At 42.0% G+C, this 26,660-nt stretch overlaps 1 protein-coding gene across 1 annotated transcript in view; it reads left to right on the forward strand.

Moving 5' to 3' along the window:
• LOC307269835 (neural cell adhesion molecule 2-like) overlaps positions 1–26,660 on the forward strand; it is a gene marked incomplete at its 3' end in the record, with an annotated part of 237,982 nt that overhangs the window by 189,505 nt on the left and 21,817 nt on the right. The window contains exons 8-15 of the mRNA XM_080052915.1: positions 4,657–4,802; positions 11,363–11,513; positions 13,547–13,734; positions 14,681–14,777; positions 16,340–16,513; positions 20,327–20,446; positions 21,408–21,529; positions 23,122–23,296. Of these exons, the coding sequence (XP_079909041.1) occupies positions 4,657–4,802; positions 11,363–11,513; positions 13,547–13,734; positions 14,681–14,777; positions 16,340–16,513; positions 20,327–20,446; positions 21,408–21,529; positions 23,122–23,296 (1,173 nt within the window). The remainder of the gene's footprint in view (positions 1–4,656; positions 4,803–11,362; positions 11,514–13,546; positions 13,735–14,680; positions 14,778–16,339; positions 16,514–20,326; positions 20,447–21,407; positions 21,530–23,121; positions 23,297–26,660) is intronic.

The raw sequence follows: 26,660 nt of genomic DNA on the forward strand, positions 1-26,660 counted from the left end.
CACAAAGTGGCAGCAGCTGTTGCATATTCTCTTCCACAGATGGGTTTTTTCTTCACGTGGACACATGACCGTTTGATGCCACAAAATTGGTTATTGTGACGATTAATAGCATGAATCCAACTCACTCCTCCTGGTTCAACCTTCATACACTTCAAACAGTTTCACATCTGGGGCCATCTGAGTCGTCTGGCTGGCCCCGTCGCCATAGCAGCCCCGGAGGTGTAAATGCCAGAAAATGTTAGTCCTCAACTCCTTCCAGCTACTATCAGTTCTCCAGGGAGAATGTCATGTCGTCTTTCTCCTAAATGCTCAAGGCCATTTATTGCTGTCGGGGGGAGAAAAAAAAATCCATAATTCACACTGTTAAGAAGTAGCTACATTGCATTTCCTTGGTCAGCTCTTAGAGATGTGCCAGCAGCGTGGCTTTAGGGACGCCGTGTTGACTGGTCCAACCACTTCAGTCCAGAGTCCGTCTCTCCCACCCCCCCCCCCCCCCCCCCCCCATATCGGATGGATTGCCGTATATTATACAGACATTAATGTTGCCCAGAGGATGAGTCCTAATGACTTTTCAGCGGGATGTGGGATTTTTAGTGTAATCTACCAATAAATATGGAAGGAAATAACCATGAAATTCTCCAGTCACATCCATGTTCCCCTCAGGATGGATTTGTAATCGCCTTGGTGATTCATCTAGTACCACCATCATGTCAAACATTTTATTTGTCCAGTACTGCTTTATATCCATGTGCTTTACCTGCTAAACCAATGACCTCATCAGCCTCAGATGAACTTTACGTTCTGTGCAAATTAACAAGCTGTCAAGCTAAAGTAACATGGGAGACATAATACCTGGTAACGATAAGCATGTGAGCATTAGCACTGTGATAATGTTAGCATGCTAATTAAAGGCATTTTGCTGAAAACACAGCTGTGCTTTGGTTCAGCCTAGCACAGGTTAGCATGACTGAAGGCTGTTACTCATGGTAGGCTTTCAATCATTCATTGTATTTTTTAATGAAAATCATTATTATCTTAAAGCTATAGTGCGTAACTTCTGTCACCCCCATGAGGAATTCTGAGGAATAACAACAACACTGTCGGCGCATCTACACAGGTATAGCCTCTGTGATGGTGCATGGATTTTACACCTTCTGGTGTACATTTCTTACCAGTAGAATCAACAACTGAATCATTTCGTGGGCATTCATTTTGATGGAAAAGCTACGCAGTATAGCTTTAAAGGTAAAATTATCTTTTTGTTTGTCTCTCTTTTAGACAGCTTTTGTTTGGTGTTCTGCTTTCCAGCGCCACTTTTTTACATGAAACTCCCTAAACATAGACACGTCAACTTTCTGAGAGCAAATAATTGTTCAGCTATCTGAAGCATCGGCAGTAAATGTCAGATATATTTTTTCATACTTTTTCTGCAGCATTCGACAATCAGATTCAGGGAGGGAAATGTATAATGGAGTAAAAGAGATACTGTATACACATTCTCTGCACACACAGTAAGCTTGACAGCCCCCACTGCAGTCATCTTTCCATTGTCTTCACCATGCACTGTTGGAAAATGTAAGCAGACCAGTAGGGGAAAAAAACTAAAATTATATCACTTTTTATCACAGAATAACTCCTAATAAATTGAATATCATGGACTGATGACATAAAATGGAAGACAATGGACTTTTCTGTATAACCCACTTGTGCTTTGTAGAGTTAACAGAGGCATTGGGCTTGATAGGAGAGAATCTATGCTGACATTTGTACTTCGGATGTGTAGAGACGAAACAACAAATTCTCACATTATTGTTATCAGATACGGTGTGTGGACTATTATTTTGTTTTTCTGATCCCTGTCAGCCGCTTGGATAAGGGCTTCACTGGGAAGTCAAATATGGTTAAAGGCCGGATGAAAAGCCAATAGGAAGCAGCAACCGGGGAAATGTAAGCCTTTTCCTGCAACAATAGCAAAACCTTATTAATACACAGTGTATTTCTTCAATCAGTTGTGTCATTGTGTCATTTCCTGCTCTGAATTTGACACCATTAATGACTTTTCAGTGTGTGAATGCAAGATTAAACCTGTTTCGTTTTCATTTACAGTCACGACTGACCGAGTAAAGTAACTTACTACGACATTGTATAAGTTAAATTATCCCAATACCTGTCATTAATATAATAAAGTGTACCTGTAATGGTTAAACACTAGAGGCAAAGTGCCATTGTTTTGAAATATACTCGGCGTGCGAGAATTTCCTCGATTCCTATTTAAATGCACTGAAGACAATGCAAAGAATGAAGAAGAAGACAAATATGGAAGGTCAAATTAAATTCTGGATTTTAATCTTTGAGTGCACACATGCTTCTCAGTTCTCTTCTGCCCGCTCTCGTACAGAGTTGGAATGTTTTGAGATAATGCGTTATTAATAATGTTCCCTGCAGAGTGGGGCTTTTTCTCGCAACCATGTTTGATAAATGAGACACATTCCATTTAATATTTGCATGATGAAGGGCATCCGGGGCGAAACGTTCGGCAGATAAGGTGATGACGAAATAACTGGTTGAAACCGGTCGCAGCGCCGTTAAGAGTTTTATCTGTGTGTGTGTGTGTGTGTGTGGGGGGGGGGGGGGGGGGGAGGGGTCTGGGGCCTTTTTAAATGTGTACTTGTGTTGTATTGTGGTAAGAAAGTGTCCACATGCATTCAAAATTAGCCGCCGTGAGGTTGTGTAGGATTGTTCTAAAGTGCTCGGCAACGTCTCTCTCCCAGCAGAAATCATCTTAGCAGGTCAATTAGTGTCATTTGGAGGCTTTAAAGCTTATTTTTCTAAGAACAGAAAAACTTTTTTTTTTTTTAAACCTTTTCCCACTGCGCCTTCCTTTGGTCTAGACACAAGCAGCTGGTTGCACTATTAGTAAGAAAATGACAGATGATTCTTAATAGGATTGTTTAAACTATGTGTTGGTCCTTGTGGGCTTGTTTTTGGGGTCTACCATCCTGTATCCATTTCATAGAGGTTTTAAGGAAAAACCTTTAGTGAAATATAAGTACAAATCAAGACGGACTAACTACCTAGTTTCAACTTTGAGCTCTGAAGTTCTGTTCTCGTGAGCTGATTTGCGTCAGCTGTTTCATTCATGCTACAACATATGGGGGGCTCATTGATCAGACTGAAGTGGGCTGAAATAATATGTATGTGTCTGCCTGTTTGTATGTTTGTGTGACCCTGTGTTTGTACAAGCTCCCCAAATCCCTAGAGATGGCTCCTTCACCCGGAGGTTGAAGCCATGTGAAATTGCTAAACTATCCCCAGACCTCCCCCCCCCCCCCCCCCCCACACACACACACACACACACACACACACACTCACACATACACAAGCACCTCCACTCCTCTCCAGGCGGCGTTAAAAGCCTTCAGTACACTTGTCACTATTTACTTCCCTATTCCTTTTTGGATTTTACACCATGCTACTTTTGCAAGAGCCCCTGTTAAGGACTAAGGAGTGCTGTGTGTGTGTGTGTGTGTGTGTGTGTGTGTGTGTGTGTGTGTGTGTGTGTGTGTGTGTGTGTGTGTGTGTGTGTGTGTGTGTGTGTGTGTGTGTGTGTGTGTATGTGTGTGTGTGTGTGTGTGTGTGTGTGTGTGTGTGTGTGTGTGTGTGTGTGTGTGTGTGTGTGTGTGTGTGTGTGTCTTTTGTGTGTGTGGGATCAATCCATGATTCATGTGTCATGCTCTGTGCCCTTGACATGCTTGGTGTACCAGAGGGGCTTAAAGCATCTTATCAGGCGGCGGTTGAGCATGGGGAGCAGCCCCCCCGCCGAAAGCTTTACAGCACTTATCACAAAGCAATTCACGCAGCGACGGAGAGGGCATCCTCCCTGACAAAAATCTATATTTATTTAAAAACAAAACAGAAAACGACAGGAGGGAGGGTTTTTTTTTTTGGATACTGTATGTTTTGTTCTTCAAAAACTTTCCGCAAAGTCAGTTTTTTTCGAGTCTTCCAGGCAAAGGAATCAGCTCAAAATAGGCCAGAGGGCATCTTTTCCCCCCGCTACGCCCCAAAAACTCTTGAGTATACCACTGCAGTGTATAAAATGATCCTGACCTAGACTAGACTGTCAGCAACCAAAGTCATGCATCAGCTCGGTGAATATACAGCCTGTGGTATAAGCCTTCATCTGAGCCCTCCCTTTCAAGTTTGATCTTTGACAGTTTGCCTCCTGCTCACCCTTTCACTTTCTCAGTCCTCCTCCCTCTTTGCCATTCAATTAAAGGAATATTAAGTGATTTTTTTTATTTAATGTACGTGTTGAATCACTTTATATTCATACAGCAATCACTTAAACAGTATGTGCAGTTCATAACACAGGTCTCCCTGGTCATTCAGCTTTGCAGTAATAGCCAGATAAAATTTTGAGTATCCCGCTTGTTCTTATCCAATCAGGAGACAGAGCTCTATAAAGAGGCGGATCTCTGTGTCTGATACTATCCCCCGTAGACGGCTGTGCGTTCATGTGGTGGTGACGTAGGGACAAGGGAGGGGACTGCTCACGGCAGTCACTGACAGGAAGTTAGCTAAAAGGACCACATCACTTACTTCTCCTTTAACTATTAACTCACTTTCTTTTTTTCTCTCTGTCATTGACTCCAGTCCAGCCCCATATCATCCAGCTGAAGAACGTGACGGCGGTGGAGGGCAGCGCCGCCATGATCTCCTGTGTGGCTGATGGCGAGCCTCTGCCCGACATCTCCTGGAGGAGAGCCAGTGACGGGCAGACCTTCGTGGACGGAGACAAGGTATGGAAAGTGCCAGAAAGTCCATCTGGCCGTGTGCGTGTGTGCGTGTGTGCGTGTGTGCGTGTGTGCGTGTGTGCGTGTGTGCGTGTGTGTGTGTGTGTGTGTGTGTGTGTGTGTGTGTGTGTGTGTGTGTGTGTGTGTGTGTGTGTGTGTGTGCGCGTGCGTGCGTGTGCATCTAAACTTTGTATATCCCAAATGGCAACTTTAAATAGCTTTGAATGCAACCCTGACACTTGAGTTCCACTAATTAGATTTGAATAAAAACTAAGGTTTCCTTAAATTGACCTCGAATCATAGAAAAAAACATGGAGCTTGACTGACTGAATGACTGAAAATCATGCGGCACAACCAAGCCCCAACCACAGCGAGTTCTACCAGCATCCAATGCGGAAGTGTCAAAAAATGAAGTTCACCGAGTGGCCTCTAAGAGGTGGTACCAAAACAGAGCAATTTCTCATTGACTCCCTTGTTAAATGCCGTTTTCACAGCATTATTAAACCTAGTTATGGCCTGGTACAAAAACACATTCTAGTCTGTAATATTAGGTCATATCTCCATGACAACACTGAGGGGGGTGAATTATTTTGGATTACGCTAGTTTTTAAACTATTGGTGGTTAAAATTTAAGAAAAATTAGGGGTGCAGCCTCTTGAGTGACAGCTAGCCACCCGCTGGCCCTTGCCTCGGAAGTATACGTCAGCTAGCCTTTTTTGATTAGAGGGAATGAGGCGGAGTAAAAATATGACAAGATGGCGACGGTCTTAGGCCAGGACGATTGGATGCAGTTTAATGAACTGAGATCTGCCTGGATGCTACATCCATTTATTACTATTACTATTATTACTCACTTTTTTTATTTATTTATGTAGAGATAAATGCACTATTATTTGTGCTTGGTCTGGTTGAGTACAGAAATTAATAGCCGACCTTACCAGGTAATTACTTGTATTCGTCCTTGTAAAAAATAAAAAAGCAGACAGTGGTTCCCATCAGTTGCAATTAGAGTCATTCATTGCTTTGCAGTGCTGCTCGGGGCCTGTCTAAAGTTAGGCGCTGATGATGTACATTCAAGTGTTAATGGCCGATCCGCGTCTTTTCCTTTTTGAGTCTAGATTGATGAGCCTGTGTTGTATACGGCCTGTTAAAATGCCCACTTGTAGCATTGCATTTCCTTCTTCCTTTGTCCTATCACTAGACGTACAAACCCTCAGAGGCTCTTATGATATCAAAGTTGCCCTCAGACAATCCACGTTTCACATTCACCTTGGTCCGTGTTCAAATCTCTCGACTTTGCCGGAGATTATTAACTCGAGGGAAATCAGCGGTGGGCATTTTATTTTGATTAGCTCTTAGCAGAAAGAAGCAGCAAGAACCTTGAAATGTTCAGGGCGGAAAAACGTTAACTCTTTTCATTTTTGCGCCGCGTCCCTTTGACTCTGCAACGTTTTAATGTAATCCAACTGAAGAGAATTGAAAAGTTTGGGAGCCTGTGTTGTGTGTGTGTGTGTGTGTGTGTGTGTGTGTGTGTGTGTGTGTGTGTGTGTGTGTGTGTGTGTGTGTGTGTGTGTGTGTGTGTGTGTGTGTGTGTTTGTGTGTGTGTGTGTGTGTGTGTGTGTGTGTGTGTGTGTGTGTGTGTGTGTGTGTGTGTGTGTGTGTGTGTGTGTGTGTGTGTGTGTGTGTGTGTGTGTGTGTGTGTGTGTGTGTGTGTGTGTGTGTGTGTGTGTGTGTGTGTGTGTGTGTGTGTTGTTTTTTTCTTTTCTCTCACCCTCCCATTATTCACTTTGTACACAGGGACATACTCACAAATCACAAATTGAATGAGCAGCAGGCAGGCGCACTTTCTTTGGAGAAGTAATTATTCTGGAACGAGCCGCCATCAATGTCAAAATCATATGTGCTTCCATCAAAAGCTTCCCCTGGCATAAAGGGGACTGGGGCTTTCTACACAGAAGAAGAAGAAGAAGAAGAAGAAGAAGAAGAAGTAGTTAAAAAAAAGAAAAAGAAAAAAACAAAGATGGCAGACGTGCTTTTTCTTTATTTTTTTTGCTTGGGAAAAAGGTCACCGCGGAGATAAATGAATGTGTGCATTGGCTCGAGTCGCTCAGGCTTGATAAATCACAGACCGAAAATGAGAGTAAGTGCTTCTCTTGCCACGGAAAATGCAATTATGGAAATGCGTATATAGTGCAAAGCCAACACACCTAAACATACGCGAAGACAACTGCTGCTTGTGCAGTGCGTGTAGGGGGGGGGGGTGATGGATGGCCGTAGTCATTGAGGTTTAAGGCAGGATGTTCCTCTCTCAATTTGCTCTCCAATCTGCATATCCAGGGCTTGGCGCTCGCTCCTCTAACTCCGGTGGTGAGCTCACTGTATATGACTCACTGTATAATGTTGCTTTAATTCCTCTAATTGTTTAGCCACTTGACCCCCTCGGTAAGAGAACATAATGTGATGCAGTCATGCAGTTTAATTATGAAGCTGGCGAGGGGGGGGGGGGGGGGTTGAATTAAGGGGTATTGTTTTTACTCCACTGGCATTGTTTCGCTCATGGCCCAAGGTTAGCATCCTCCACTGCTGTAGCCTTTGTTTCTATTCATACACTGCACTCAAAGCTGAAGAGCCGCTGATATTAGCTTCAGTAAACTTTTTTCTATTTTGAAAAAGTTTTGAACCTTTTCCTTCTATTCAGGTGCCAGCCTTTGATGTGTGTTTTTTTGAAGGTCTCATCAAAACACTTTTCGCAATTACACTTTTCGAAAACAAATTTAAGATTATAATTATGCTTTCCCGGTATGGTACCTGGCCACGAAAGAACTGATAGATAATAGCCATGCTCAGTGGATGATGTGGCCGCCGCTGCTACGTGTGTGAAACCACTTGTTTGGCCCCCGATTGCATTGAAGCAGAAAGCAGTTACTAAAGGTAATGTTTGCTGCTGTCACGAGGAAGAGGTTCCCACTATAATCATTAAAAGTGGTACAAATATGAATAACTCCCCCCCCCCCCCCCCATCCCCCTCACACACACACAAACACACACACACACGCACACACACAGAGACCAGAGTGTTGGAATAAGCTATGCTCGCCAGAATTGCACTACAGTGTGTTGCTGACATTTACCGCTGACATTTTTAATATCTGACAATTCTCCAGCATTTGAACCGAACTGGCAAACGGGAACAGCCTCTGTAATAATCCCATTTAAAAGAGATTGCATTGGAGATTTCACCTTCATATGTATGTTAACAGTAAACGCACAGCCATATTAATTTTTCTCAGCTCTCACGGATCAGATATGAGATGGGATTTCATATCGTAGTTCTGGCTTCCTTTTTGCTTCTGCTTTCATCTCTCCACCAGTTCCACTATTCCGTCGACTTCCACATCTCTTTTCCTTTTTATCTCTTTTTTATCCGAGCTGCTGTCATGTTGGTTACTTCTCACATGTTTACGGTGCGTGTGTGTGTGTGTGTGTGTGTGTGTGTGTGTGTGTGTGTGTGTGTGTGTGTGTGTGTGTGTGTGTGTGTGTGTGTGTGTGTGTGTGTGTGTGTGTGTGTGTGTGTGTGTGTGTGTGTGTGTGTGTGTGTGTGTGTGTGTGTGTGTGTGTGTGTGAGAGTGAGTGAATGGGACATGCATGTGACTATGTTGTGTTTACGTCTGGCCAGTTAGACTGACTTGGTCTCTTGACAGACTCTGTTGTGTTGGCATGGGGAGCGCTCGGGAGGTTAGAGTCATTTCCCTGACTTATTCGCTCCCTCCTGGAAGATTTCCTCTCTCTCTCTCCTCCTTCTCCTCCTCCTCTTTTCTCATCCCTCCATTCCCTTCAGTATTCCTATTCCACAAACACCTCCAATCCCATTGACCTCAAGGCTGGCGATGGGTAAACAAGCAAAGTGTGCAGTAGGCAGCTACTAAAGGGGCCACAACAACCAAGCCGCTTTCACCTCATTGGTTGATAGTATTGCCACGATCAAAGATAAGCAATTCTTAAAGAGGATAATGCCCAAGCAGTCTACAGAGTGGCAACGCTAAAGAGAGTGTGATTCAGAAGTGGAGGCTTACCAGGCTTAGACGTAATGAGTATTAGCAGAGGCAGGGGGGTGGGAGGTGTTGACAGGAGGGCATTAGACGGTGCTGGATGTGCATTGATTTACTTGGGGAAATCTATGGAGGTGGGAAGACACTTCTACACACCTAGAGTATATAGCCTTATCGATAAATATGCAAACACACAAATAGGTGGGAATACAGAAACTCAAACATACATGCACATTCACACACACAAACACACACACACACACACACACACACACACACACACACACACACACACTGCAAGAACTCACCAGTGCAGATGCTCCAGAGGTCAAAAAGTATAGCAAGGGGCAACTACTTTGAATGATTCATTCTGTCCTAGCCTCTATTGCTACAGTATATTTTTTAAATAAATCAAACTTCAATCTTAATTTACTGCCTGTGTGGAACTCAGGTTTTCTGTTTCCATCTGTCTCTAAAAGTCATGTGATCCATCATATTGGATGAATGGCAGTGCCGGGCAAGATTCCCATGTTTACCGTGTAGGCGTGTACTGTATATACAGTATATGCATTAAGAACCGAATATATGAATAATAAATGGTTAGCCACCATAGCTGTATACTTAAAATGATGTAAATTAGATCACAGTTTGGTTAAGAAAGACACTACTGAAGACAAACAAACAGATCTTACTCATTAAAAGCATTGTGGCCTATCACTTTGCTGAATAGTCTTACCGGAAGCCTTTCTTTGTTAATTTTTTTTAGAAACAAACTCAAAGCACTAATTTGTGTGTGCCATCGTACATTAAATCTGAGGCTTTGAGCTAAATAACTGCTGTTCTGTTTTCATTCTATAAAAGCTGCTTGTCTCAGTTGGTTCGATTTGATTAATTAGGCACCAATGTGGGAAAAAGAAAGTCAAGATGGTGATAAACAATTGCCCATATGCCTTTGTGCCGTGCGGCTACACCTTGTGCACGAGTGTCTGGGTTATACAAGCCAGTTCATTTCAGCAGTACTAAGCAGTGATATTACCATTATGATATGTCTCTGCGATTTTCCATGGCTGTGTCCTTTAGCTCACAAAGGCTTCAAGAGCCCGGGATAGATTGCCGCCTTAATGTGTGCCATGTGCCGCTTGATGGCTACTTACATTGAAAATACCCTAAGGCACTCTCAGGACTCTATGAATAATAAGAAAAACTCGACTAAAACTGTGTTCCATATTCACGGCGGGGAAAAGAGAATGTCAAACAGACTTCTTCATTACAGAGTAATATGCAAACGAAACAATCAAAGGAAGCAAACAATTTTTGTATCCTCAACGTTTATTGTCTGATTTACGGAAAATGTGCTCGGCAAAGGCTACTCTGCATGAAGACTGGGGAAAAGGGGCTAACACAGCCTAGGCTCTGTAAACAGGCATGTTTGCAAGCTATGGTAGGCCCTTTTTGTTAACATACCCTTTGTTGACATACCCGTTTACAGAGCCTGGGCGGATTATTAACACTGGATTTTTTTTTTCAGCGCACCTGTATGTACAGGTAGAGGATCGTGGGGAGATATTCACTGATTTTTGCAAAAAGAGTGTTTTTCAGAATAGCTGAATCCACTTTTAATATTAAGACAAAAGACAGCAAGTGACAGTGTTTTAGATTATTTGTACTCAATGTATCGGACCTTCAGATCGACCACTCACCAGCACCCTCAAAAGAAAACCCCTGTTGCAGTCACACATACACTTTCACACATACATCACGAGCAGGGCCGGTGAACAAGTAGTTTCTTTGGGAGGTGAGGTGACAAAGGTTAACTGTGAGGTAACAGTCAGGAGGGCTACGGCTGTATCAAGTCTACAAACTGGGATGCTGCCAGTGTTTATTCTCCTATTATGAGTGGATGTTGATTGCTGGAGTGATAGCCTCGTCTGCTGCAATTGACCCGTTGCTTCAAATTGATACCATATGTCTTCATACAGATGTAATGACCTCGTTATAAATTGACAGTTTATTGCATTAAACCCCCGAACCTGTGTGACAAGTGATTGGTTGCCTGCAAGGGGGGCGGGGTCAAAATAGATCATTCAGTCGCAAGTGCAAAGTTGGACAAGGAACTTTGAGTTAATTACTTGGCAAAGAATGGAGATTTAGTTTTTTTGTTCCACTACTCAAGCGCAATGTGGATTTTTCTTTGTATATATAGCAATCCAAATACAATGCCAGTGACATGATGGACAACATCCACAACTTCTGTTTGTGTTGTTTTGCCCAGATTTTCTAGAAAAATAAACCTCAGAGAAAGAAGTTGTGAATTTCAGTCTCTGGCTTGATATCGTAACACCCATTTTTTAGGATATGAGTCCTACCTATTTCACAGACATACTAATTTATTGCTTTGTGTGTGTGTGTGTGCGTGCGCGTGTGTGTGTGTGTGTGGGCATGTGCGTGCGTGTGTCTGTTTGTTTGTGTGTGTGTGTGTGTGTGTGTGTGTGCGTGCGTGCGTGTGTGTTTATGCAGAGTCAGGACGGGCGCTTTGAAGTGCGCGGCCGTCACGGCAAATCAGTGTTAACCATCACCGGCGTGCGGCTCGGGGACTTGGGCCGGTTGGACTGCGAAGCCCAGAGCAGGATCGGAGGGCATCAGAAGAGCATGTTCCTCGACATTGAGTGTGAGTATGTTTTGTCATCATAGTTCATTCACACAGTTCTTTCCAGTTATTTATCTGCTAATGATTCTGCATACGGAATGGCAACTCAAGTGAAAACACCTGTGTGGCTGAGCTTTAAACAAGTTTTAACATGCTGTACCTTAAGGGAACCTGACTTCCCTGATATAAGCTAGATGTATATCAAGGAAACAGAGTGGAGACAATCAGTTGAATTGAGGAATTATCTCATGACGTTGACATTGTCCTTCAGGGTAGAAAATATGGGAAATCCCTTGAGCTGCACCAGACGTGTCATGAAACCCATATGAAATACTTTAAAAAAAACATTACTATGCGATTACCCTTTAACTGACTTAAATATCAGATACAAATTTTAGCTTGGTACAACGGTCTGAAAAAGGCAAATTACCTGACCTTTTTTACCTGACAGAAAGCTGTTTTGTAGAGTTCAAAAGTTTAACCGTGCCAAGTTCTGATCATTTTCTTTCACACTTTGGCAGTTTTTTTCTTTTCTTCCAAAGATCATTATATGACTCTAAACAGCCTCCGCCCCTCTCTGTAATTAGCGAGAGGATATCATGCGTGGCGTTTCATTTTTTCCCTCGTTGACAGCTCCCCTCTACTTCCCCACCAGTGTAACCCATCCCTCAGTGCTGCTTGTTTGGGGTTATTTGGGGCGGGCTATCCCCCCCTGCCTAATGAACTCTGAAGTAAAGATCTCCATTTTGGCCTTCGAAATGATTAGGCTCATTATGAGAGCGTTTCTAATGTCTGAAACCAAACCAATGGGGAAAGTGCTGTGTAAAAAGTTGCACAGCATTTTCACCTTGAAGCTCAGGAAACAATAAGGAGAAAGAGAGAGACAGAGACAGAGAGAGAATGAGCGAGAAGACAAAGTAATATATTCAGAGTGACAGGGACTGGGGAAGAAAAGAAGAATACAAAAACGATTACTGTATCTCTGTTGTCATGTGGAAACCAATTTTCTCCTCCTCGGGCTGAGGTGACTTTCTAGTTCATGGATTCCCCTTCAAACCTTATTTTGCATATCGTTCCTTGAAAAATTTGACATTTTGCACACACACACAAACAAAAGTTTAATGGCAATCATTGTGTTGAAAAAACAGAACCCCAATTGTGTGCATTCCCATTCTCCTAACCCATGGAAGCAAAAAGTTGCCGTCTGTCATTATCTTCTTAAAGTAGTTGTTTTTGCTGGAGCCACACAGCTGACACAAGTGGCTCTGGAGACTCCACACTTCCCACACTGCAGAGCGACACAGGCTGTGAGTGTAAGTGTGTGTGTGAGTGTGTGTGCGTGCGAGGGCGAGTGTGTGTGTGTGTGTGTGTGTGTGTGTGTGTGAGCCTCTGCCGTAATGAACTCATTTACTAAGTCACTGCAGGCTTCGGGGGGGATAACGCGTGCTCACTTGTGACAGAGCGCGCCAGGCATCAATCTCTTTAATGGAATCCTGCAAGCGAGCATAAAACACCCATAATGCCTTTCTCTCTCTCTCGTCGACTGAGCCTGGTCTTGACTAGGGCCAACAGAAATTCGGATGACAGGCCGATCGTCCATTACTGACCTTCCTATTTGCTGTAGGGGCAAATGAGCTTCTGTTTGGAATCCTTTATTTTTTGCTCTTGGTGAGATGATCGCAATGGAGATTTATTTTGCTCACCCCCACCTCCACTCCCCCCCCCCAGCATTAGGGGGCTACAATCAAGTTTAAGTTTTTCTCCTTTTTTGACACATAGCAAAAATGTGGGTTTTTTTCTTCTCCCTTTGAGGAATGTGTGGGTTAGGCCCCTCAGCAAGTCATTTTTCTCTCTTTGATCATCCAGCTGAGCTTCACCTCTGATTTGAGAAATTTTAATTGGCTTGCCAGAAATGTTCCACACACACACACACACACACACACACACACACACACACCAGCGATTAATCTTTAAGCAATTTAGGTCCTGATTCGGTGCCAGAAGTCGATACACTGTGTAAATAATAAGTTAATTTTTTTAATTTTTTTGGACAGATATACCAAAGTTCCTGACCAACCATACCATTTTCTACTCGTGGGAGGGTAACCCGGTGAACATAAGCTGTGACGTGATGTCCAACCCTCCTGCCACCATGCTGTGGAGGAGGGAGCGCTTCACCATCGCCGCAGACGGAACGCCGAACATGCACGTGCACAGTGCGGAGGGCAAGTCTGTGCTGGAGGTGGGTGAAAAGGCCTGAAAGTGCTGTGTATTAAAGGCAATGAGAAAGTTCACACACACACCACTACTTACCATTGTTATGTAAAGACGCCTCAAGAAATAGTGCAGAAACAATTAATTCTGACAAGTAATATATCTGTGAATTTGGAGTGTTGGTTGGACAAGATATGAGTTGGGCTCTTGAAACTTTGATGAGGCAACGTTGCACATTTTTGATGTTTTTCAAACCAATCAAGTAATCAACCAGTCCCAAAAACAAAAAATCACAAAGATGAATTGATGATAAATAATCCTTACTCTCAGATCTAATCGCAATGGTTTATGGGGGGAAGTTAACCCAAATAAAATGTTAGATAAGAATACAATATATTTTCCCTCACACCAAGTGATATCAAGCCACACTGATCGTTTAGGCATCATTTGAACAGCTTTTGATTTGTTTGTTTTCTGACCTGGGCTGTCACCCAGTGTCCTGGTTATACTTTAGAATGATGCACAGTGAAATCACATGTTATGAAAACTGAAAGACATGTAGGGAAATATCTAATACTTTGTCTGTCTGCTGTTTAGTGCAGAGCATGAAGCACGGTTTTGATTTATCAGAGATGTTTATGTGGTGTATGAGTGCGAATGAAGTGAGTCAAAAAGTGCTAAAATGCCCCGTGGAGCTCAGGGGTTCATAGCCAGGTGGCAATTATGTGTTAATCACTACAAACAACACCTTTCACTATACACACAGGTCTTTTTTTCAACCTCCATTGTTGATATGAAAACAGTCATTAGTGCTGTTTTAAAAAGGAAATCCATTCACCCCCATGTTTTGCAGATGGAATCACAAATACTGTATAAGAAACAAATATCACAAAACCTGGACAATAAAAACCAAAGGTATATAAAACATTGCAATTCATTTAGGCCATTAAAAGTTGTTTTCTTTTTGGTTCTAGGTGACTCCCATGTCCGACAGGGACTTTGGCCGCTACAACTGCACGGCCAGGAACAACATTGGAGTTCGATACCAGGGATTTATTCTGGCCCAGGCAGGTAAGTCAAGTGAACACTGTTTCCACTATTGTGTGGCCTCCTTTATTTCCCCATGAGCTAATGACATTGGTGACTCTATCTGCAGTCTAGAATGTGTGGAGTCAGGGATCCCACACCTTTTTTGAAAAACTGCATGCTCTTTCGCTGTAACTCCAACTGTTCAACCCTCTACCTCTCTACTAATGGTAATGGCCTTATTTGCAATTCTCAGGGAAGATATATTCCATGACAACTCTCAACCCCTATTCAGCCTAGCCTAATCTCAAATAGTGCCCGCTGATTTACCATACCCCACGCTATTTACTGAAGTACAGGCTAATTTACGGTAGCGCAGGCTAATACACAATAGTGCCTTCCAATTATCTTTAGTGCAGATTGAATTGCTCCGGTTTAGGAGGAGAGTAGCGAGCAAAGAGCTGACCTAATATGTAGCGTTGCGGGGAACAATGTGTTTTGGAAGTTGTTGTGACAATTGTGCACTAACCAAAACACACACAAACACACACACACACACACACACACACACACACACACACACACACACACACACACACACACACAAACACACACACACACAAACACACACACAAGATAAATGATCCGCAAATGGAAGCTGCAAGAACTCATCACTTATCCACACACCGTCTTCAAAGCAAAACAACCTTGAGTAAAAACCACTAGAAATGTCTTTGCATGTAATTTACTTGGTAGTTTGATTCAAATGGGGCCGTCAGTAAAAAAACGATATATATGAATATTGTTCTGATGCTTTCAATGTATGAATAGCACTAAATAAAGAGCTATTTTTTATTTTATTTCTACGACTAAATCAAGTCCAAGGACAAATAAAAGATCCAGTAAAAGTACATTATGTTAAATTGCTTTTAAAGCTTATGGTTACTGTAGCTCTAATAGACAATCTTATCTGATAATGGGGCTGACAATTGGAAGAACTGTCTGCAGCATTAAAGAATACCTCTAGTGTGAGCTGCTTATCTAAATTAATATTATACAAAGTGTGTTTTGTTCTGCTCCTGTACAATCAGCACAGAAAGCAGAACACAAGGCATTTTAAATTAACATTGAAAATGAAGTCATTAGCAGTGACCTCAATGGAGTATGCTGTTTGTGCACAGATATAGACATATACAGTCTCTGTGTCCAACGAATAATTCTCCTTTCCCCGAAAAGTCCTTCACCTGAAAATATATGTCCTATAGATATGATGCTCATGTCTGGACAAATGGTGTTAGTGTATGCTGGCCTTGGAAAATTGTTTTGCCACTTTCAATAACTAGGAGGTTTTATGTTTTATGCACTTGAGGTTGGGTTCATTTTTCTTTTGACGCACACTAACCTCAACATATAAAATGAAACAGTCCAATTCTAACACAAGCCTTCATTTTTCTTTTCATTTCTGTCATTGCTTTCATTTATAAAAGTAGAATAGAGTCTCCTCAAACAGCAGATGACATTGAGATTAAACCTACCAGCTTGAAAGTAATTGAAATGCTGTCTGTATATGTGTGTGTGTGAGCCATGTCATTATATTGTCTTTTCAGATGTTCCATCAAACCCCTACTCCTTGCGTCTGTCAGCCGTGTCCCAGCGTTTGGCGACGGTCACCTTCATGAAGCCAGACTCACACGGCGGGGTTCCCATCAGCTACTACCTGGTCCAGTACAAGGAGGTGGGCTCACAGGACTGGAGGGACGTCAAGTCACACAGTGTCCAGAGTGAGTGCTCTTCAGTTTACATTCATTTAACCAGTACAGTGCCTGTGCTGCTGCTGGGTTTTTGCTTGGTATTCTAGTCTATTCGCTTGTTTGCCGTAACCGCTTGTCATTTACAGAAAACTTACTGTGATATGCTCTCATTGTGCAAAGTATAAGGAACATCAAGCAGTATCTCTGTCAGCCAAAGTACAGGCTGAGGTGATGGATGGATGGATGGATGGATGGATGGATGGATGGATGGATGGATGGATGGATGGATGGATGGATGGATGGATGGATGGATGGATGGATGGATGGATGGATGGATGGATGGATGGATGGATGGATGGATGGATGGATGGATAGATAGATAGATAGATAGATAGATAGATAGATAGATAGATAGATAGATAGATAGATAGATAGATAGATAGATAGATAGATAGATAGATAGATAGATAGATAGATAGATAGATAGATAGATAGATAGATAGATAGATAGATAGATAGATAGATAGATAGATAGATAGATAGATAGATAGATAGATAGATAGATAGATAGATAGATAGATAGATAGATGGATGGATGGATGGATGGATAGATGGATGGATGGATGGATGGATGGATGGATGGATGGATGGATGGATGGATGGATAGATAGATAGATAGATAGATAGATAGATAGATAGATAGATAGAGGGAGGGAGGGAGGGAGGGAGGGAGGGAGAGAGAGAGAGAGGGAGGGAGGGTCGGATAGATGGATGGATAGAAATTGGAAGCCAGAGGACTTATAGAAGGATGACAAGCAGGTCTGACTAACCTAAAGGGGCGTATCACGATCACTAATATCCCTAATTTCAAAGTCAATTACAACACGGAGATGCAGTGAGGAGAATACTAAACAGCAGGTAGCACAGTCTTAAAATATACAGTAGCGCGCAAGTGTTGGCATAGAATGAGCGCCATGCATGTATTAAGAGGACAGGAATCACCAGTAAAGACGAACTGGACAGATAAAGCTGCCTGGTTAGTTAAGTTTGGCTCTTACTGGAGATTAGGTCTGAAATATGAAACGTGTTCGCTGGAATAATTACAAAACCAGCAAGTGGCATTATATAATCATGAAAGCCACTTTGGACATCCTCATCAGAAGATCCTTACGCAATAGACTCTTCAATAATGAAGTTTCCGGACTAGTTTCGTTTGAATGCTTTTGTCCAAATTGAATTGTCTGCTTATGGCCCTGTGGAAAGTAACCTAGCACGCCTTTCAAATGGCAGAATTTGTTTTCCCGAAAGAACTCCAAAAAGCACCTATTACCGATCCAAGTATTTAATTTGTGCGTTATTGACAAAAACAACTTTTACTCAAACTCATTACACTGCCGGCTCTGTGCTGCCTTCCTGAATACCCAAGCTTTTGTAAATAGACTCTCTAGACAGTAGAATTTTAAATAGGGATTTATATTCTGGTCTGATAATGACATATCCCCGGTTTCTTCAATAATCACTGTAATTGACTGTATAAAATGCAACATATTATGCTGTTTTCGTTGTTGCTACAGTTCCAATATTCCCTATAATAATGCACACGCCACACTCTATGAATACGCCATCTTTTAGAACTTGCTGATTAATAATGCCGTAGGTGAATGTCTTTTCGAAACCTGAGGTTTCCAATTTGCTACCAATTACAGTAGATTATTCATGGAACGGTTACACTGTAAACGCTTTCCTGCATTAGCATACTAATAATCTTGTTATACTATTTATTATGAGTCGTTTACTACTTTTACTATATAGTACGACTTCCTGGCCATCTTAAAGGTGCTCCAAGGAACTTTCAGTTTTTGTCAATTCTTGCACCCCCTTTGGACAAAAGCGTAGTGTTTTTATTACGCCAGCTGTTGTTCCTTGGTGAGCTTGCCCATGCCAAAGGCATGAAGAAAAACTATATAAACAAGCATTCTTAGCACTGATCGTCTCGTTTGCTGTTACATGTATTTTATGATAATCAGAGGAAAAATTAGACTGTTTCAGAAATATTTAAAAGTTCCTTGTAGCACCTGTAACTACTCCACAAAATGCATTAAAATAGTGAATAGTCCTAGCATAGTTTGAAATGAAAAACTTGGTCAAAAGTTTGGACTTTACAGTCCTGTGTGATTGTTGAACTTCTATTTCTAAAACCGTACGTGCTTCCAGAGCAGTGCTTGATGGTGAAAGCTCGCCCACACCTTTAAGGGGGGGGGGGGGGTAGCATCCTTCAATTAGAGTAACTTTTTTTGAGGCCGACATTTTCCTGAGCACACCCACTTTACCGGCTACTTGGTCTCAAGCATACTGACACACTCAATATGATTTTGCAACAGCCTCCACTCTTGGGAAAAAGCTTTTCCAGCAGATTTAATGAACCCGGCTGCAGGGATATCCTCCCACTCAGCCTCGAGAGCCACACTGAGTTCTGGTCTGACTTGTTCCAAGCTCTTCCCAAAACTGTTGAATGGGGAAGAGGTCAAGCCATTCTGAAAACTAGGCCTTACAGACCTGACTTTGTGCAAGAGGGTGTTTTATGGTGCAACATTTAAGCTACCAGTCACAAATAGTAGCCCACATAGGTTTTTAAAGCTATAGTGTGTAACTTTGGTTGCCCCCATTAGGAATTAGGAATTTACAACAACACTGTCGGCGCATCTACATGAGGTAAGGCGTCATGTGATTGCACATTGATTTCATACCTTCTGCTGTATGTCCAGGTTTCGCAGTAGAATAAACAACTGAAACATTTCTTTGGTGCTTCTTGGGATTTTTCTGAGCCCCTGCACCAGTGTCGGTGGGCGACACCAATTTGTAAACGCTGCCATACTTAGAAATACAGAGAGAGAGTTTTTGTGGAGCTGATGGGCTTAATCAACTACAGTATGTGTAAACTCGTTTGGCGATGGCATGAAAGTAACCCACGTTCATTTATATGAAAAAGTTACACACTATAGCTTTAAAATAAATGCAGCTTTTACCATGAATATGACTATAGTGACACTTTGTAAACTAAGACACAGAATGAAAAGAAAGATTGATCTCCTTCCAGTTTTGAAAACACTTTCAAATGTGAAAGACTTACAAATGAAGAAAAATGCAGCCTTTCTCTGAAAACAGCCTAATAATAGAGTTGGTTGCGACCAGAGCAATTGCAATCAGACTTTGTGAATTTCCCAGTGATTTTCCATTCAACAGGGATGACATAGGGGGAAGTGGCTGGCTCTCACCGACTGCACTGGTTGAAAGTCGATAGTTTTATTATTATTCTTTTTCATCTCTACTTTTTCACTGATGTCACTGAAACAAGGCACTTTGTCGTGCAGTTCTTCCTCACTCTGCTATATGTACATGATTAAAGGCGTAGTCAGTGATTTTGTAGAACGCTTGTTGACAAAATCACTATATGTCAAAATCAGTGAATATCTCCTGAATATATTCTATTTGTACTTACTGTGTGTGTGTGCGCTGGAAAAAAAATCCAGTGTTAATCCACAGCCTGGGCTCTTTAAACCGGCATGTTGCTAGCTTTGTTTACAACAGGTTACAGAGCCTAGGCAGTGAATCAATACCAGATTTTTTTTCAGCACGCACAGTACAGAGAGGTAGTGTTTCATGAGGATATACAGTATTCACAGATTTTGACAAAAAAGTGATTTTGACAACAAACATTCTCTAGAATTGCTGACTCCAGCTTTAATGGTCAACACATATTTCCATGTAACATGACCTCTGCTCTCTCTCTCTCTCCCCCCTCTCTCTCTCTATGTCTCTCTCCCTCTCCCTCTCTCCCTCCAGCGACCGTGGTGCTGACATCACTGGAGCCCAACACGACGTACGATGTTCGAGTGTCGGCCGTCAATGGGAAGGGTCAGGGAGAGTTCAGCCACACAGAGACTTTCCAGACTATACCCATCCGTAAGTCTGCTCCCCACCCCCACCCCACCCCAACTAACTCATGCACCCCCTAGCCTCCAACTCATTTCACCACACATCCTTCAAAATAAGAGCTTCTCCACTGGTTACCATCCAACCCCCAAAGGCATCTTCAGACCTATTCTAACGGCCTCTTTCATATGCCTCAACTCATAATCAGTCATATTCATTACGGCAATGGCTTTACAGCAATAAGGTAAGGTTTTTATTCCAGCATAGCACAAATGTCGGATGTGCAGAGAAGGTTGAAATCCCATGTGTATTTCATTAAACGGGGCCCGTAAACGCGGATAAAACAGCTATTATGGCTCGTCCTGATTAATATTAGATGGATATTTGTGTGCTGATTTCATGGAATAAAATAATGTGATAGAAAAATGCAAACACGCAGCAAAAAATCTTATTTTCCCATCTTATGAAACTCCGACGCGCTTATATTTGAGGTGGTTACAGCCTCATCATATTTCCCGTGATATGAATCCAGATTATAATTATTATTGGAGCTAGGGAATAGATCCTGTCAAATGTGTGCCTTGATTTAAAAACTGCTGCAGTCAAAAATTATATACTGCGGGGGGTTTTATGATGAGCATTTATATTTATTCTGGCAATCTGGCGTTGCAGTAAATCCAGGAGCAAACGTATTTCCACAGTTAATATTATACGGCTGCTAAGAATGAATGTTATGAAGACCAACCAATTAGCAAAATACAGTGAATAATAACTTGTATCCAGGCAGTGGGAAGTCGCCTTGTAATATGAATTTAATTCTGCTTATAAAAAACCTTCTCTCTTCTCGTTCTGCACGCTTATCTCATATCTCACATTGCCACCTGCTCGAAGAAAAAACACACATACACACACACACACACACACACACACACACACACACACACAGGTTTTGTTTTTGTATCTTTGCTGAAGCCTCCTTTATATCCCTCAGGAGAGCCAAGTCCGCCAGCGGTCCACGGCCAGAGAGGAATGGGCAAGGCCTACAGGCTGGGACTGGTCAAGCAAGACGACGGAGGAATGCCCATCGTGGAGTATATAGTCAAGTACAAGACCGTGAGTCATTTAAGGAGGCTTTTATTTTGAAATATGGATCAGATGTGCCCTCACAATCCACCTTACCACAGTCTAGTTGTCTCAGTTTAAGTCCAATTCATATTAGTGCAACATGAAGTTAGAAAGACCTGTTAAAGAGCAATGTAGTCAAGGTGTATTTTAGCAGCATCTAGTGGTCAAAGTTCTAGAACGCAATGCTCTATTCCGTCCGTTTGGAGAATTTACAAAAGCTACAGTGGCCTTCAAGGACAAAACGCTAGTTACTAAAGATGGTATCATCAACCACTGCTTCAAGTCTTTCCACAATATATATATATATATATATATATATATATATATATATATATATATAAGTGGTGAGGTAAATATGTATTTAGTTATTTATTCCATAGTACTTCTTCTTCACATTTCTTGCGTACGTGCTATACAAGGTCCTTCCATTGTGTGATTAAGAGAACAGCATCATCTAGAAACTCATTTCCTCCCCGGTGCAGTCTGTGACTCACTAGGTTGATGGTTTCCTGTTGAATGAGCTGAGTGGGCGCGACGTTGGCAAAAATGGAAAATATTGGTTCTTCTCCGGGAATCTCAATTCTTTTCAATCCATATGTCACTTTCAATTACGTGTTTTGAAGGATAGAGCACACACAAGCTCTCAGAATTCACTCATCCATTTAAGTCATTTATTTTGTGTGTGTGTGTGTGTGTGTTTTTTAAAAAGACACAAAAAAAACTTCTTCAACTCCAGAGATAAGATGGATTGATTGAGAGGAGGCTAGTAAGCAGAATAAATGGCACTTGAACAAAAAGTCTGAGAAAAAAACGACTAAGTGGATTTGAGCTGGTCCCAAACCTTGTATCTCCCCAATTCTAATTCATCCAAGCCACTTTCATTGAGAGAGTGACAGCCATTTGAAACAATACAGACGACAGCATGCTTGGACTTGATTGCGCATCCACACACCTGACAATCCAGACTAATGTTACATACCCCGACATCCCATTTTGTGCTGTTTCCCTTCCTCTAACACTGGGAGGAAATGAAAGAATCCTAAGCACACAGTACATTTTGGCACGGCTCCCAAATGCACTGACTCGCAGGCCTGACTCTTCAGTTTCCAATCCTTTGTTTGCAATTGGTCCCGAGACATAGAGAGGAGGGGAGGGGAGGGGAGGGGAGGAGGAATGAAAGCTAGAATGGTATAAAGAAGGGGGAAGAAAAGAGATACAAGACCCTTTCAGCTATGAAGGAACACAAAAGGTAACAGAGAACTCCTGTGAACTTAACAGCAACAAAAAACAGGATTACCCTTTCTTTTACCTTGCGCGAGTGCGTCTGCGTGGGCGTTTTCACAAGTGCAACTCAATAGCTAATTGCCGTAACCCCTTCCGAATCCCCCAGATCAAAAACACAAAAGGTAAGCTGTTGTTGATCAGGTAACACTTCCCCTGCTCCCATTTGACGCTGGCAGACAAAAAATGCGATGTAAAACGTTGACTAAAGTTGTTATTTATTCAAGGGTATGTGGCCTTTTTATAAAAAAAAATTACATATCCCTCCACCATATCTTCCCCCTCTTTCTCCCCCTTAGGACAAAGAGGAGCAGTGGATGACCAAGCTAGTTCCAGGAGCCAATGACTTTGCCATGCTGCAGCCGCTGCAGTGGAACACAAGATACGAAGTGGAAATCACGGCGCGCAACGTCAAGGGCCTGTCGGAGCCCACCTTCTATCAGTTCTTCATGCCTCAGAAACCCGACATTACAGGTACAACGCATGGTAAATGAAAACTTTGTGTTGTCATTTTCCTACTTAAAGGTGCACTATGCAGTTTCAGGGGGGAGGGGTTTTTGGCATATGCAAGGCCTTGAGTAAGTTTACAAAACATATTTTACCTACATGTAATTCTCAATATTGAATAATTCTATCATAAATCAAAACAAAAATAATTTTGTGGCACCCGGGAACCAAGATTTAATTCTAGAATATGTGCTGTAAACGACAACAGTAACATTATCAGGTAGCTTTCTAACTTCAAACAGTGTTCCAGGGATCCACTTTTCCTGCGAGTAAAGTTTGTTTACTAAGTTATGAGAATCACCCTTACAAAATGTTCACTTCTTTGACACACCCAAAGTTACATAGTGCACCTTTAATACGTCCACTTTACTTGCCTACTTCAGGCTGATATCGAATGCCTTTTTTTTCGAAATCCCCACTTGAGAAAAAAATTCTACACTTTTTCGGGCCACTGTGGGAAAAAAGCAATAGAAACGGTGATAATAAACGCATGAGAGAGAGAGAGAGCAAGATGCAGCAGTCGAGATAAATCATGGCCTCAGAACAGCATTGCTTCTCTGGACAAATGAGGCTGCTGTCAGTGGAGTTACTGGCGCCTGTGCTTCTCTCCCCGCAATGGATTTCTCCCTGTGTGATTGTTGAGTGGTGTTTAAATCGGAGAGACAAGAGGCAAGCACTCGCCGCTCAAAAGCAGTTTTCATTGAAAAGCTGGACTTGTTTCTTGGTGAGAAATGCATTGTAGCTCCACTAAAAGAGCCTCTGATTGTAACTTTGACAAAAAAAGTCTGCCCGTTTTGCACAGAATAAAAAAAAAGGGATCAAAATGAGTCCAGCACTTGCAGTTAAATCAGAGATATCTTGATTTTTGTAAGTGTTAAAGGAGTACACCGGCAATTTTAGTTTGGGGCCTTCCGTAAAGTTGGGAGACGTATAGAAGTGGCTGTCATAAAGGGAGACCAAATGAAAGCACATTGGGGGAAAACGATAGAGAAGCAGAGGAACCTGAACGCCTCACCTCTTCACCAGCAGAGAAGGACACTATACAGTTACATTGACAGTTTTTAAAGTTTGCACTTGTAGTTTGCTGTGGTTTGTCCGAGGGGAAAGCAGAAATGATCAAATGTATTGTTTAATATGTGTTGTTGCAACCAAGTGCTTCATAAAGAGTGGATAAATTGAACTGGACACAGTAACGCCTGAGACCTCAATTAGGGCTGTAAATGCTTGCGATACTGTAAACAATTGAATCGATTATTTGAGTAACCAATCATTAGTTGCATCAATGTTATGTTCCCGCTTACAAAGACTTTGAAATGGACCAAGGCTGTCCTGTTAGGGCGCTAGTGTATAGGGATTCTTTCACACCTGCTCAAATGAGAATGAATAGTGGATTCACGCCAGGGTTCCCTTCAAAGGAAATTAATTTAAAATACCATTGGGCTGTGGTTTCCTTCTTTGAAATTATATTGCATCTTTTCTTTTCTTTTCTTTCTATTCATCCTTTGGTTCTCCCGTGGCGTTGCTTTGCAATTCTGCTGCGGAATGCAGGCCAAAGTGCGTGCATGCGTGCGTTCATTAGAGTTGTGCTTCTCGGTGTGCTCTCTCTTTATTGAGTTCCGTGCTTAATGTTGTAGAAAAAAAAGCAAAGCGAAATGAAACGCCTGGATGTTCAGCAAAGCCTCTCATTTCCCCAAGTCCTCCAAGCAGTTTGGGGCGAACATGCATACATACAAGCAAAGGCACACAGCGTGCAATAACAGTACACTTGGAAACTACAGTAGATCACACACACGGTTGAAGACTCACACACGCACACACATTTATCGTTGAAATAAAAATGTCAGGTTCACTTCTCCCTGCAGACCTCCCATTCAAATGTGGAAAAAATTAAAACAAGACAAAAACAATTCTACATTTTGTGCTGTTTTGGATGAAGCAAGTGTTTTGCCTTTTCATCATTACTGCACCGGCTAAATGGCTTGTGAGAGTGTGGGCTGCTTTTCAAAAGGATGCCCATAGCAGGGGGGGAATCGGCAAGCTTAAGGCAGGTCACTTCGATTGGCTGTCCTCTCTCGTTAGCCGAACAGCAGTGCATCGTGGGAAAGAGCCCGGGAGTAGGGAGGGTGAGCAGGGGGTGCTAGAAAAAAAAACAGCTTTTCTCTTAATGTGTTTGTTTGAAGACCCCAAGGTTTTGGGCTAAGAGAGCAATAAAGGAGCATACACTAGACAGAGAGAGTGTGAATGGCAGAGCAGGATCTTTAAGGATCTCTCTAATATGAACAAAACTCACCTGAGATTCCCTAACAAGCTTTTCATTCAACTGTTTTCTGTCTCTCTCGCGAACACACACACACACACACACACACACACACACACACACACACACAGACACACAGACACAGACACACACACTGGACACAGTTTTTAATATAGTGGCAGTTTATGTTTAGTGCATTTATATTAGGTAAAGGGGTCAATCTTGAGTATTTCTCAACTGAAATGACGTCAATTTATTTATATAATCTCGAGAAAGTCGTGCAGGTTTAACAGAACAACAGATCAACTTTTCTGCTCCGCCAATTCTGATTGGATGCTCAATCAACGATATTTGCTGTGAAATATCTGCCAATACCAAATAGTGGACAATCTTTCCATTTCAACGTCTATTTTTTCTCCTATAAACCTACTCGGCGGAATGAAAGAAACATCTCCTTTGGTTTTTCTCCTGACACAGAAAATGTGTTCACACTATATGGCAGCTTTCTGTCTCTCGCCAGCCAATTTCTCTCTTCATTTCTCCCTCTATGTATTATGCATTCGCAGGGTATTGAACTGGTGCTTTTTCTTATTTTTTTCTTAGCCCTCTCCCTCTCTCTCTCTCTCTCTCCATCTTTTTTTAGATTGTACCAGGCTGAATGTAACCACCCTCCCATTTTGCTCACAGAGAAAAAAATACCATTGATTGCAAGTCTCTCCCCTTGGTTCCTTTTCAATTTACAATTATTCGTTCAAGCCTTTTTCCAAATCACCACACTGTCCCGCCCGCCCTTCTTAATTATAACATTGAGCATCTTACACCAGATTTTCTGCCTTGTGAACCTTTTTACATTTGCTCTAACGTCTGATTTTATTTTTTTTTTATATGCGGTTACCATGACATTATTATGGCCTGGTAGGTGCAGATTTTTTCATTTTTTTCCCATTACGCACAATAGGCAACAGCTTCCAAGTAAGGCCCCTAAAGCTTTAGATTTATGATGATCATTTGACTTAATGACATGCAATTACTTTTTATTAGCCATATTTACTCAAACAAAAGTCCCGTAAAGGG

The sequence above is a fragment of the Ammodytes marinus genome (assembly GCF_949987685.1).
Source record: "Ammodytes marinus genome assembly, chromosome: 24".
NCBI lineage: Eukaryota > Metazoa > Chordata > Actinopteri > Uranoscopiformes > Ammodytidae > Ammodytes > Ammodytes marinus.